Source organism: Propithecus coquereli, unplaced genomic scaffold, assembly GCF_000956105.1.
Source record: "Propithecus coquereli isolate 6110/MARCELLA unplaced genomic scaffold, Pcoq_1.0 Scaffold27, whole genome shotgun sequence".
Classification (NCBI taxonomy): domain Eukaryota; kingdom Metazoa; phylum Chordata; class Mammalia; order Primates; family Indriidae; genus Propithecus; species Propithecus coquereli.
In genome coordinates, this window is record NW_012148285.1 from 7,279,707 (window position 1) to 7,294,001 (window position 14,295).

Sequence of the window (14,295 nt, forward strand, 5' to 3'; positions counted from 1 at the left end):
TCAGAAACAAAACAAAACCAACAAATTTGACACAGAAGAAAATAAGAGAAAAATAAGACCTATGTAACCTTAGGTTTGAAAATAACATTCTGAAGCCCATGACCTTAGAGCACCACTGGACTATTTGCTGAAGAGAAAAAATACTTTCGATGGTGCTGGTGATGGGGAATAGCACAAGATTCTGGACACAAATAGATTGAATTTGGAAGATAAATACTCCTTATTTAAATGTCAGAATATTCCATTTCTGTATAATGCTGAGAAGTCACAAAACCAAAATAAAAATAGGGCTAGGCTTAAATGTATCCAGTTAGATGCAGAGACAGGCTGTCTTTGGCAAAAATGTCTTACCATCACCTTCTGACTGAGGTTTCTGCTCCATGGACGGAGCTGGAGAATTGCAGAGCTCGTTGCTACCTGTCACCATCTGCCTGGGATTCCAGAGGCCACATGGTCAACCGTGCAAGTTGAAGTTGGGGAATTTTATGCACACAGGTTCCCAACTTGTGTCTTTTGGAGAAGAAAAATGAAAAAGAGGGGAGAGGATTGGGCACCTCCATCAAATGTCAAACAATGCACAAGGTCACGATTTTCCACTAGAGGGTGAAGGTGGACAGAAATAGCCCTCTGAAGTAAGACTGCAGAAAAGTTGCAGGAAGTCTAGGAAATCCCAGATACACCAAGCATTTCTGGAGTCTGCTTACCTAATCTGCCCCACACGGATACAGATGGTCAAGCTGATATGATTCAAAAGGCGTAAGTGTTTGTGAGCATAAATCAATTCATAGTCACTTTTCGACATTGCACATTTTCTTGGTCCTCAAAATCCTGTGACTCCTGGTATAAGGGTGTGAGGACTTTTTAGCATCACAAAGGGGTTCTTGTGTTTTAAAGTTTATGGATTTAAGATAAAAGGGATAGCAATGATCCCATATCCCATGCTGTTTTGAGAGCCCCTGGATCCTTCAGACAGGAAACTTGTTTCTTCTTTGTGTTAACAGCATTGCTTACATCAGTGCAAACTATGACCCCTTTGGCCTGTCACCTGGTTTTATAAATAAAGTTTTATTGAGACACAACCATATCCATTATGTATTATGTATGATCTATGGCTGGTACATTGATCCATTATTAGTAGTACTTTAGATGGAAACAAAGATTTGGGGCATTAATATGACACTATGTATCAAGATTCCTAGAGATGTTTATAGCCATTGACCCTTCAAATTCTATACCTAAGAGTTAGTTGCAAATAGATAGTTCAAAAGAAAAAAAAGGTAGGCATGAGATGTTCCTTCCTTCATTACCTATACTAGCAAAACACCAAAATATTTGACAATAGGAAAATAATGTAATGATTTCTGGTTTAATAATGATGATGACCTTTTATGCAAAACTTAAAATAATTGTGAAAGCAGATAATGTGGCAACATACAAATATTTAAAGTATAACAGTAAATGAAATTAAGGGAATACAAAAGCATGTATAACCAATAATTATAATTCTTTAAAGAAATGTGTCTGCAAGTAACAGGGACCAGGAAGTAAAGGATAAATTGAAAACAATTCTGTTAAAGTAGATTGGAGTGATTATACATACAGTTGGTCTTCCATATCTAGGGTTCTACATCTGTGAATTTAACCAACCATTGATTAAAAATATTCAGAAAAAAAATTGTGCCTTTACTGAAGATGTATAGTATTTTTCTTATCATTATTTCCAAAACAATGCAGTATAACAACTATTTACATAGCATTGACATTGTATTAGGTATTATAAGTAATCTAGAGATGATTTAAAGTCTACAAAAGGATGTACAGGATTATATGCAAATACTACACCATTTTATATCAGAGACTTGAGCATCCATGGATTTTAGTATTTGCAGGAGTTCCCAGAATCAATCCCTCATGGATACAGAGGGACAATACTCTCTCTCTCTCTCTCTCTCTATATATATATATATATACACACACATATATATATAAATATACAAAATATTGCCTTTCAAAATGAAAATGCTTAAAAAATGTAGACTGAGAGGAATTTGGGCCACCATTAAGCCATCCCATAAATCTTGCACAGGCTATGTGACATCAGTGTTTGACTTACCAGCGAGCCATTCATTATGCCTATTTCCACTTTGATGGTTCTCCTGACATTTGACTTTTCCTGGTTTGAACGATTCACTGCTTGTCGGGCACAGGTTTGCACCACTGACCTTGCTCGAATCCCGGTGTTGGACTGAAAACCAACACCAAGACTCCGGATCTCAACAGGCCTGTTGGTAAACTTGCTGTAAACTTAACACAAATGAAAACCCTTGGAGTTTTAACACCGAGGAACAGTCAATGGCTCTCCAGGATATTGACAGATTTTATGTTTCTCAAGTAAGTACTGTTCCATTACTATTCCAAATATGTCTCCAGTTAAAATTAGGAGGGAGATAAACAAGTCTAATTTTTATGGTACCATCTGGTCACAGGCCAATGGAGAAGCAGTTAAGCCCTTTATTGCTAATCTATGCTTAGAACTGACACATTTCTGCTTTGAAAACATCGCATTTCTGAATAAATAGTTTGCCATGGATGTAGTCTTTAGGTCACAGGAGAGTCAAAGTGACTTAGTTGCTGGGGCATCAAAATGGTCATTAATCATCACCCCCTTGGAGTATATATCATCAAATCCGCTTTGTGTACAAATGAGGCTTATGCGCATGCAAAAGCCATCCATGTAGGGTAGAAGCAATAATGAAATCCATATAAAAAATTAGACTCCATCAATGGTCTTCAGCCACACTTCCCTGGTGGTTTCAAATGAGACCACCATCTACATGAATAAGGAGAGCCATCGCGTCCAAATCTGGTTCCAGATCCAATTCAATCAATAGAGGAGCTGGCTCAGGGCCTGCCTAAATGTGGAGCCTTCAGTCTTGCCTGCTTTATTTTTAACACAGTTATTATAGTCAATAAATGAAAATGAAATCTTTGGAAGCAATAAAAACTTTCATGTCTATTTTGATCCTTCCTGAATGAGGCAGCTTCACATTAAAGCCTATTTGACTACTTCTTCCATTCATAGCCTACCTCATATCTCCTATGGTCCTTATTGTGGTTGCTGTGGAGATTGATGCTCAGAAGTTCCACATCATTTATTTCTCAGGTTTTCACAGTCACCAAGGTCTCTGTGTAAACCCAATTAGGAGCCCTGAGAGAAGGAGGGTGAATAAAACACAGGGCAAAGGCCGGACATCACAGACCCCAATCGGGTGATCTGTTTGGCCACTGATTGCCAATATTTGCCGATCAGAGAATAAGATGTTTCTAAACACTAAATATTGTTATTCTAAAGAGTGATTCTTAGATATTATTGTGTACTGGAATTCACTCAGAGAGGATGTAAAAATACCTCTGGGGGGGTAAAATTAGGTATCTATATTTCAACAGGCTCCTCCCGTGATTCTATTGGACGCAAAAATGTCAAAAGCATCTTCGTAAGGAAGGGCGATAGAGTAGGTGTGTTTAATCATTTTTATATCCCACCACCTGGGATTTAGAAGCTGCTCCATCAGTCTTTGTTGAATGAATGACTACAAGGGAGAATGAATGAATGAAAGAAAAAATGGGTGAATAAATTGGAGGATTTGCCAAAGGCACCCAGTCCTTCCTAACTTGATTAGAAAATTCATGATTTACAGAGTAGCCTAGCTCAGCCCCTACTGTGATTTCTGCCTTTGAAGTCTCAATTTGATTAAAACACTTTTAGCAAGGAACAATAACTTTCTGAAATGCTGGGGATTATGCAGTTCCAAGGAGCTCTGTGGGGAATAAGCAATTCTGGCAACTCAGGCAGGTCTTTGTGAACCCGGGGAGGCTGCGCTGCAAGTCCGTATCGGGGCCAAACATCTGACTTCGCTGAGTTACATTCTGTCCTTGTTTCGTTCCTTCTCATCTCTTGCTTCTGGGTCCTGAGTTTTCCCCAATTTGCCAGGGTTGAATGATCTCAAAAATTAGGCTGGGCCTGTTCCCCTGGTGCCAGGGCCCGAGGCACGGACAGGTCTCCTTCACCGTGGAAAAACGAAAAAATGTGTAGGTCACTTTCTCTCCCACCCTCAACCTCTATCAGCAAGTTATGTTGCCCAGGATCATCTGCGGGGTTCTGATGCCCCACTAGTAAAAGAGGAAGGAACCCTGAATCTGGGGTCTGACCAATCTGTGTTTAAGTCACAGCTTTGCCCCTTTCCAGATGAGAAAACCCGCCTTACAAGATGCCTGCTAAAGGAGAAACAATGTTGCGTAATGTTCAAGCAAAGATCCTAGAGCCCTCGTGCATAGGTTCTCAGATCTGCCACTTAGCTGGGTGATCTGGAACACCTTACTAAACCTACATGTGACTCAGTTCCCTCATCTCTACACAGGGCTTAATAATCATAACTCCTGCCATTTAATCACTGTGGGGATCAAATGAAATGAATACATGTAAAGACTTAGACGATTTTGTGATACATGGTTACCACTCCGTAAGTGTTACTTATCATAAATTTCTATAAAAATAATAACAACCATGGTAGCTCTGAACTACTTCCATGTAGAGAAAAGGAAAGCTGCCGCATGCCATTAAAGGGGGTTCTCAGATTCTCTGCACCTCCCCTCCCCCAACCACCTCCCCAGCCCCCAAATCCTTATTTTGCATTTATTTCCTTAAATGGGCTGAGGCTGCTGGTTGCAGTAGGGTGTTGCTGAGTCATCTCAGGGCACAGGGGCCTATGTCAGGAAGAAGTGCTGGCAGGAGAAGCCAGCAGGAGGCAGATGAGAAACCTCGAGGCAGGAGTGAGTCCATTGGTGGTCTGTGCCTTGCACCAGCGCCCTGGCCCGGAGACTTCTTGAGTTTCACCTGCAGAGTGGCAGACTCTCAGCTTAACAAATGCAGCCTGCTCCGTGGATGCCCAGGCTCAGCACTGCCTCTCCTCTCCCATTGCTTCCTTCTTAGCCTTTCCTCTCCCTTCCTACAGCCTCTTCTCTTCCTATAGCCTCCTTTCTTCCCTCTTTCCTTGGTGACTCTGCTCTTTTCTCTTCTTCTTTATCCTTCATCATTTTCTTCTTCCTCTTCCCTCCTTTTTTTCCCTTCTAATTTCTCCCTCATATATCTCTGTCCCTTTTTCCTTTCTTACCCCACTTGCCTTTTCTTCTGTTTCTCATCTCAATCTCCCTTCCCTTAGGAGAATGGGACAACCTGCAACATTAAGTGTCCTCTACCTTTGTTATCTTTCTCCAGACAGTCTAGGTCAGGTGCCACCAAACGTTTTCTATAAAGGGCCAGACAGCAAATATTTTGGGCTTTGCAGGTCGTATGGTTTCTGTTGCTATAGTGTGAAGTCAGCCACAGACAAGTAAGAGAATGGATGTGGCTGCATTTCAGTAAAACCACATTTTCAAAAACAGGCCATGGCTCTATCTGGGCCATGGGTTTTGCCAAATGCTGAGGAAAATGCTCTTTCTCTTGTTACCCCCTTGATCACAAACCAGCAGAATGGAGCACAGATTTCAGCCTTATGTTTTTAATGGCTGGGCCCCCCAAGTACCATCCCTGGCTACTCCTTCCCAGGTTCCTGATTAAAGAGGCTGAGTCCTAGACCCTCCTTTGATCTGGTGGGCACAGAAGAACCAGGAGTGCTGATGTATGTTGCTGACAGTTAAGTGTGAACACCTGAATTTAGGGAATTTACTGTCTGAAGTTAGGGAATTTAGAAAACAAGTCTTGATTGGTAAGGTATGTAAAATACAGCATGAGAGAGAGAGAGAGAAAAGAGACATTAAGAAGGAAGTTTTCAAGTATTTAAATTCTTAGGACTACAGGGGTAAACCCAGCAAAGAACACAGTGGGAGTTCAACCCAGTTTGGCAGAGAGAGGATCTGGTTAAGATGAAACCGTGCAAACGTCACTCCGGGTTGCCAGGGTTTTAGAGTCCTCTATTTACGCTAATGACATCGCAATGAACAAAACCACATGTCAGTGAAGTAGAACAGAAATCAAGGGTGGAGCAACACAGCTTTATTTCACAAGCTCCTCCTTGGGGTAGGGATTCGGGCTGGAGCTTGAGAGATGTTTGGGAAGAAGAAAGTGAGATGATGTGAGCAGCCTTGGTTTGTCAAAGAAAGATCTAAACCAAGCATATGTGCTTGAGAACATTTTGGACATGAAAACTGCCTGTGGTCCCTCCATTAGTGTGGTCGTCCCTACGATAAACAAAGTAAGTGTTTGTGAGTCCGTGTCATCTCTCCTGTCCTGCCTCTGCTGTGCTGCAGGGAAGGAGGAGGGGCCTGGGAGACAGCAGAGCTCGTTCTACTGGAGGCTTTTATGATTTGGGTCATGTTGCCGGCCACTATGGCTGGGGATATCCCAACTGTCCTCCTCACCCCTCGCTCCTGCCACAGAGGTCAAGACTTCCCCAAAGGAACAGGACAAGGAACATTAAAGATTCTGTTTTCCCTTTGTTTTGTTTTTAATATATAACTGGCCTAGGAGGCAGAAAATCTGGGGTTTAGGCCCAACTCTGCCACTCCTCGGTGTACGACCTTGGGTAAGGTCATACCCTCTTCTGGCTTCAGTTTCCCTATTACTGGACTTAGTAGCAATTCGTATCCACTCCAGTTCTAGGAGCCAGGAAATATATAATCTTGCTGGTTATATACATCCCAGATGATTTTGTTAAAGAGATTAATGGGGATACATGACTACAATAATACACAAATTCAACACTGAAGGAATCTGCCTCTGTTCTATAGTGAATACAGTGGCAAGAGGCTTGGGAAGATTGTCGTATCGGGCAGTGATTTCGTGGTTACTTCCTTGCATCTCTCTAGAGGTGTCTAATGTCCTTCCTAAAGAAAGCAGAGTCCCCTGCATTGGAGAAGATACTCAATTGGTGACATAAATCCTGCAAAAGTATATGTCTGCAGCATTTTCAAATTCATTCATTCATTTAACAAATTTTGTCTGAGCATCTGCTGTGTGCCAAGCTCAGCGGTGAGTCCTGGGGGACAGGAAGGGCAACAGAGATGGACACGGATGGTGTGTATTCTCAAGGGACTCACAATGCAGTGCACTCCAGTGGGCCAGGGGACACAGAGGGGCCACCAAGGAGCTGGCATCTAACATGTGTGCCAGGTACCAGCCTGGTTGCTTGATGTTTGTTTTCACATTTAATCCTTAAACAATTCTGATTTAAAAATGAGAAAACTGAGATTCAAAGAAATTAATTTGCCCAAGATATCACCAGTAGGAAATTGTAGAACCTTTATCTTGCTCATTTCACTTCTCTTGCTTTGCTAAATGCCACAGGAATGCTGTAAGCATGGAGCTAGAGTTTATAGGGAGGGCATCTAGCTTAGAGGTCTTTACGGGAGACTTCACAGAGGGGCATAGAGGCTGAAGGATGGGTCAATGCCAAATCAGGAAACGGGTTAGGAGAAGAGGGAAGGAGGAATTACGTTTGTAAAGGGGCCCGCATCAAACAGTCCATGCTTATCTGATAAAACTTCAAATGGTGGAATTTCGGAAAGTTGAATAGGAAAAGTACTTAGAGGTGGGGTCTTCGGGGATGTCCTCAGCCCACACTGTCATACCATTCCTAAGCCAGCCCTGAGAAGATGGGCTGTGAAGCCTCTCAGGGATGTGCTGTCCTCAGAATGGAGGTGTGTGTGGTCGTCACTGTCTGAGCCACAGGAGTGTCCAGCTCTCCCCAAGACTCAGACGTCAGCCCAAAGATATTAAGCTGGGAAGTTGGACAAGGGCAGTGCTGAGGATATTAGCGACCCATTTAGTGGCCCACAGCAATTTATGAGAAGTCTAATTAGATACAAGGACTTACGCAATCACACAAATGCTCTCTACTCCACCTGGCAGTGTGGGGTCCCTCACCACCAAATGCCACCCTGCATGCTTCAGTGGAAGAGCGGCCAACAAATAGAGGAATCCGGACGCCAGCACTGATCCACTCGGAGACAGGGAGGGGGCTTCCCCACTGACACCCCTCCCAGGCTCCCCATTCCAAGATCTGTGAGCATCATTATCCTGGGTTGGGGTTTTCCGAAGCTCTAGAGTCAATCATAGCAAGATTTCTTATTGATACAAGAGCAGAACTTGTGGTTCTTTCCAATTTGTTAACAATCTGGATGAATCTTTAAATGACTGATAGCAAAGTTTCAGCACAAAAGGGACAGAGGGAACCCAATGAACTAAAGTTATATATTTATACAGTATCTTTCAAATATTTCGTATATGACATCTATCATACATGCCCAAATATAATTAGGGTTACTAACTAGTTTTAAAATGGGGAGAGTCCCAGCAAAATTAGTTGAGTTGGTCACTCTATTAATACAATATTGATATAAGATATATATGTACCATAGCTTTAAAATGTTTTGTATGTAATATCTATTACACATGCCTAAATATGATATAGGTACAATGAAATATACCATGTAAATAGCTCATAAAATATATGATAAACATGTATATATGTAATTTTGTTTGTTCAATGAACTCAGACGAGATTTCAGGGACAAGTGATATATTTCTGAGTTTAAAAATAAATCCACAACCATGAAAACTTTGTACCAAAGTACAAAGAGAAAGATTAAATGCTTCTCAGTGCTAAAAAATATTACTTACAGCTAAGGCGACCTGGCCACCAGCAACTAAGATTTCTCCCTGCCGAGTGGTTTAATGGAAAGATGATCAGAAGTGGAATCAGATGAACTTGGTTCAATTTTTACATCTATTAAAAATCTGCACAGGGTGTTGTCCATGGACTGGCAGCATCAGAGTCACCTAGGAGCTTGTTAGAAATGCAGGTCTCAGGCCCCACCCCAGACCCACTGAAACAGAAGCTTTGCTTAGCAAGACCCCCGGGTGACACCTGTTCGTGGTGGAGTGGGAGATGCTCTGCTCTAGCTGCCTGAACCCAACTGAGCCTCATCTTCCTGCTCTGCAAAGTGGAGATAATAAGTCTACTCCGGAATGTTACATAAAGAGTTACCAGAGCATCACATGTGATGATGGCATGGTGTTGGACGCAGAGGAGGGGCTCAAAAACAGTCGTTTCCTTCCCTTTCTTCAGCATCACTTGCTTTTGAATAATATAATTATACAACCTTGGTCCCTTCAATATCTTTTTTCTGGCCCTTGTACATCAGAAGGGTTTTGACCTTTACGATCTTCCTTCTGCCTCTTCAAATCCCAGAATTATATAAAAATATCACAAAATCCATGAGATAGATGGGACCTAAAAGATCCCCTGTACACCTTTACTTTGAAGCCAGAAATGCCATTTGTTAAGTCCCAGGCTCACGCAGTCTGTATGTTCTCACGCAAGTGCCACCATCTAGGTGCCAAGGAAAATCTGCTACTCCATGGAGATTTGCCGGTTGCTGGATGAGTAAATGGCCGGGGCTTCTGTAAACTCTGCCCCGCTCTATTCTTGGTCTAAGGCTCACTACACTTGTTTTCTTTCTGACTCATTCTGTCCTTTCATTCTTCCATTAAAAAAAATCTAGTATGTCTCATATTTCTCCTTGGCCACTCTCTTATTTGCCCAAGACACCCAAGAAGAAACATATACACGTGTGTGTGTTTCTATGTCTACATATATGTATATACAAATTCATGTATGTGAGGTATTATAAATGTGTTTTTCTTTTTAAGATTAAGATAGTTTAAGTTTATATATTGTCAACCAACTGAACTGTAATTTTCTTGAAGGAAAGACGAAAAAGACTATGATATCCCCTCCTGGAACATTAGTGCCTATAAAGGCATCTGATTCTTTGTAATTATTGGGTATTCATGCTGACCAATGCTGAAAAGTACCTGTGTGTATTGTTACTAAACTACTAAGATCCAAAGATCCCATGGTGCACGCCACCATTTCAGAAAGGACACACGCAATTAGACGGGAAAAGAACGGCAAAGTGTTACTGGGATCTCGTGCATCCCTCAAGGCAGATTAGTAGCCCCTTTTCCTAAGGAAATGCATGGCAGGCTTCACGTAAGAGGTTCCCCCAATCATCAAACGCTCCCCTCAAAGGTTATATTTACACAGCTCATTAGGAAAATTTTTTATACTTTTGACACTTATTAGACTCGTAATCGTCCACTGAAGCTACTCTATAACAAGAGATAAACACTCCATTCTAGAGGATGAATAATAATTAGGTACCGCTCGGCACTGTGCTCTTCACAGGTCTAATTTTAGAGCATAATTAATCCTGCCGAAGCTGCATAAGATAAGTGAAATATTTATGCAGCTGTGTTAATTCATGTATTTACTCCTAGAGAGACATTCAGAATTGGACATGGCTTTCCGGGAAGATTATCTTAAGACGCCCTCTGCAGCAGCATCATTTTCTCTCCCTGTCGTTGCCTCCTCCTCTCTAGAGACGAAGCTGAGAAGACACATTTTCCAACCCCACAGTCTGGCCAGGAAAGCAGTGAGCCTGGACCTGAAATATCTATGAGAACCTACGTGTTCTGTAAGTATAAGAAACAAGCCTCTGGCCTATCTGGATACAAACACTTTTCATTTTTTATTTGCCACAAAGAGAACGTCTTCTGTCCAGCACCACTAAGGTGGTTACCATGATACTCACTTGATTGTATTATTGTCAAAACAACACTAGAGAAGTCGTGTTTGATAAGAGAGTTGTGCGTGGACACTTTGGTGATGAAGAAGGAGGAGAAGGAGATGACCACGATGATGATGATGAGAAGGATGATGACGGTGATGATGGTGGAGATGGTGATGATAGTGATGGTGATATTGAGATGATGATGAGGAGGAGGATGGTGATGATGATGGTGATGATGGTGGTGATGGTTATGGTGATGATGAGGTTGAGGATGATGGTGATGACAACGATGAGAAGAATGATGAGAGTGATGGTGGAGGTGATGGTTATGGTAATGAGAATGATGGTGTTGATGATTATCGTAGTGATGATGATATTGAGATGATGATGAGGAGGAGGATGGAGATGGGGGTGGTGGTGATGATAATGTGCTGATGTTGGCGACAGCTAACATTTACTGAACCATTTCTATGTTCCAGGGGCTGTGCTAAGCTACGTGCTTCACAAGGTATTCTCCCATTTTGTCTTCACACCAACCCTGGTAGGTAAATACTTCTGTGCCCTTTAACAGATGAGTAAACCGAGGCTCAGAAAGATCCATTCTTTCACAGAAGTATTTGTAAATGGGACAATAGATTTAGTTCAGATATGCACTACATTACTCCATTCTAAAGGGTTTATAAATCTCAAGAATTTAATTAGTTACCTTTGATAGACATCTCAGCGAATTAAATAAAACAAGAGTTTGATTTGTAAAATCTGTAAAATGGGGATAAGTAATATTTAACCTCATAATGCTGCTGTGAAGATTAAATTAAAGAACACATGTGATGCGTCTGGTATGATGATTGACATATCCTAGTCCCTAAATATGTTAGCTGTTTCATAACAGATGTTGTGAGAGTGATGACAACGTTGGGTAGAGCTAGAGTCAGAACTCGCTTAATTGACAGATACCCATCACATATACCAGACTGACAGACACCATCACATCCTGTCAAATGAAACGTATCACAACATCAACCATTTATCCATATACGTATTCACTCAATCCTTCGTTGACCAATTACCTGTTATGTTCAGGGGTTTTTGGTAAACGCTGGAACAAGACACCTGTGTGCTGAGCAGTTCACCCCATGTAGGGGTGCTTAAGCATCCCTGTGATAGACAAAGCAATTGGCCCCAATTCTTCAGTGTCCACACTTCTTGCCATAAAACTTCAAAACTCCTCCCATAAACGGTAGCATGTACCTTCAATCCCTTGACTATGGACATGGCCATCTGACTTGCTTTAGACAGGAGGGTGTCAGCAGACACGAACATGACAAAGCAGAGGCTTGAAATGTACACATGCAGTTAGGTGTTCCTTTCTGCGCTTTGGACATAGCCAGGAAAACGGCTGCCCCTCAGTGACTGGTGCCTCTTCAGCCTGAGACCCGGAATAAACATTCGTGGAGCAGAGACCACACTGTTGACCTTTGGGCTTGCAGCAGAAAGCAGAGCCACCATACATGCCCCAGCCTGAGTCAGAGCTTCTGCACTCAGCCTGCACTCCTGTGAGCAAAGCAAATGTTTATTGTTGCATGTCTCTAAGATTTCACAGCGAACGCTGACCAACATAGCCACAAATCATTATTACACAGCAGAGAACATGGCCAGTGAACTGAGGAAGGTACAAATGCCCTATAGGGAATTTAAAGAATCAGATGTTCTTATTTGAGAGTTAAATATAAAACACATTTAAAATGCTTGACGGCACTGTGAGAATCTAGGGTTTAATTCTGGGAGTAGAGAGAAGAGAAGAAGCTGCAAAGAATTACGTACCACATTCAAATTCACACCAATCCTGTGCACTAACCTCTGCTTCTCTGGATATCGCATTTGACGATAGTGGCTGCTGGGCTTCCCTCTCCCGACTGTAGACAAGCATAGCGTATTCTCTCACCATCTCTGAATGTGGCCTCCACCTGTTCTGGAATGGGGCTTCTGACCTATGCCCTGAGCTTTCGTGTCCTACTCACACCGAGAACATTTATGGCGTTAACCTGCTATCTGGGCTGGCTTTGCCTTTCCTATTTGGAAATGGCAGGTTGGTACCATGTCAGGAAACCCCAGGCTGTAGTGAGATCGCCAGCTATGAAGTGGGAAGGGAGACAGAAGGAAATGCTTCTGGGGACACAGTTGGCTCAGCTTATAGTTCCATAAATGCCATAATTTCATTGGACTGTAAGCCCCATGAGGGTGAAAACTAAACTTTTTTGCATGTTAAGGGATGAACTATAATGAAATCCCATGGGATTCTCCCTGTTTTCTAGCGATTGCCTTTCCTTCATCCCTCCGTAGGATCATACCATGAGCCACTCACGTTAGCACAACATGACTCTACCCCTAGTCACTTCTGATGGGTCCAGAAAAGAGTCTTTGATCCCAAATGCATCAGGAATCTTTTCTCCGGAGTTTGAAATCTAGCATGCAGAGAACAGAGATTAGGACGTAGTGTAGCCTGCTTATGTACTGCTCTAGAGCAGAGTTCCTCAGCTCCAGCCTACCGACACTTGGGGCTGGGTAATGCTGTGTTTGTGGTGTGGGGGCCGTCCTGGGCACTGTACGACGTCTGCCTGAATCCCCACTGTCAAGGCACCAGGACTGTCCTGCTGATTGGTTTCCTCTGAACCTATTCAACCCTTTCCTCGATTCACTGAGGAATTGAGGACAAGATGCTCGAGACATGCTTCTGTGTCCTTAGAATACTTTTTAAAATGTAGTTATCTAGCGTTGCTTTCCAGTAGAGCAACCTGAAGAACCCTGGTAGCATGTGACAGGCACTCAGTAAATGCCTCAGTGAGCAAACTCGTTATGCAAGCATCCACTGGACAGCCCCTTAGAAAACAGAGAGAGCGTGAGGGTCTCAAGTCCCCCCCATGGTAGGGGGTCACCCGGGGTCTTACCATCACCCACAAACTGAAGCAGGGCCAGGTCAATTGGCCTCTTCCAAGGAGACCCCTTCTGGAGGGCAATTCCATAACCAGTCGTGGCAAAGATGTACCCACTCCCGATGGTCACCAGCTTGCAGCCTTCGTCCCTCCCGGCCTTGTAATTCAAGACTGCAGCATCATAGATGAAAGCGTCGAGCTTCCTGAAATGACAAGAAACCAGGGAGTCACGGGGGTGGCTGGGTACCATCTCAAGGTCCTCCTGAGGCCTGATCCAGCATCACCAACTTTCTTTCATGCTGGGGATGATGACTCATGGCCGCTCCATCCTTTCGTCATAAAAGGATCTATTTTTAATGAGGAGATAAAAGCCAGAACCTTTTCTCTCCAATGTACAAGAGGCAGCTAAATAAGGACACGAAGAATGCATCTACCCAAGTGAGTAAACAGTCGAGTTTGCTGGTTTGCTAAGTGTTTGTCCTTAACACTCCCAACAGTGGAGAACGGTGGCCTATTTAGACAGGTTTGCATCAGAACAAAATAAACCGTTAGGGGACAGGAGAATCTGGTGGTAGTGCACAGGGCAGGGAGAGGGACTACATAGGAACGATGTCTTTTTCTCCCAAAAGAAACATGTATACTGCTTATTTATAAAACAAAAATTATTGCATCATAATTTCTTAAAATCCAATACAGTATTAAAAGTACAATTAAAATTATCCATAATTCA

The 14,295-nt window shown here is 42.6% G+C and overlaps 1 protein-coding gene across 3 annotated transcripts in view; it reads right to left on the bottom strand.

Annotated features, from left to right (window-relative positions):
• Positions 1 to 14,295, bottom strand: part of GRIN2A (glutamate receptor, ionotropic, N-methyl D-aspartate 2A) — a 356,110-nt gene that overhangs the window by 19,372 nt on the left and 322,443 nt on the right. For all 3 annotated transcript variants that reach the window (XM_012647585.1, XM_012647586.1, XM_012647587.1), the window contains one exon: positions 13,581 to 13,768. In XM_012647585.1, the coding sequence (XP_012503039.1) occupies positions 13,581 to 13,768 (188 nt within the window). The remainder of the gene's footprint in view (positions 1 to 13,580; positions 13,769 to 14,295) is intronic.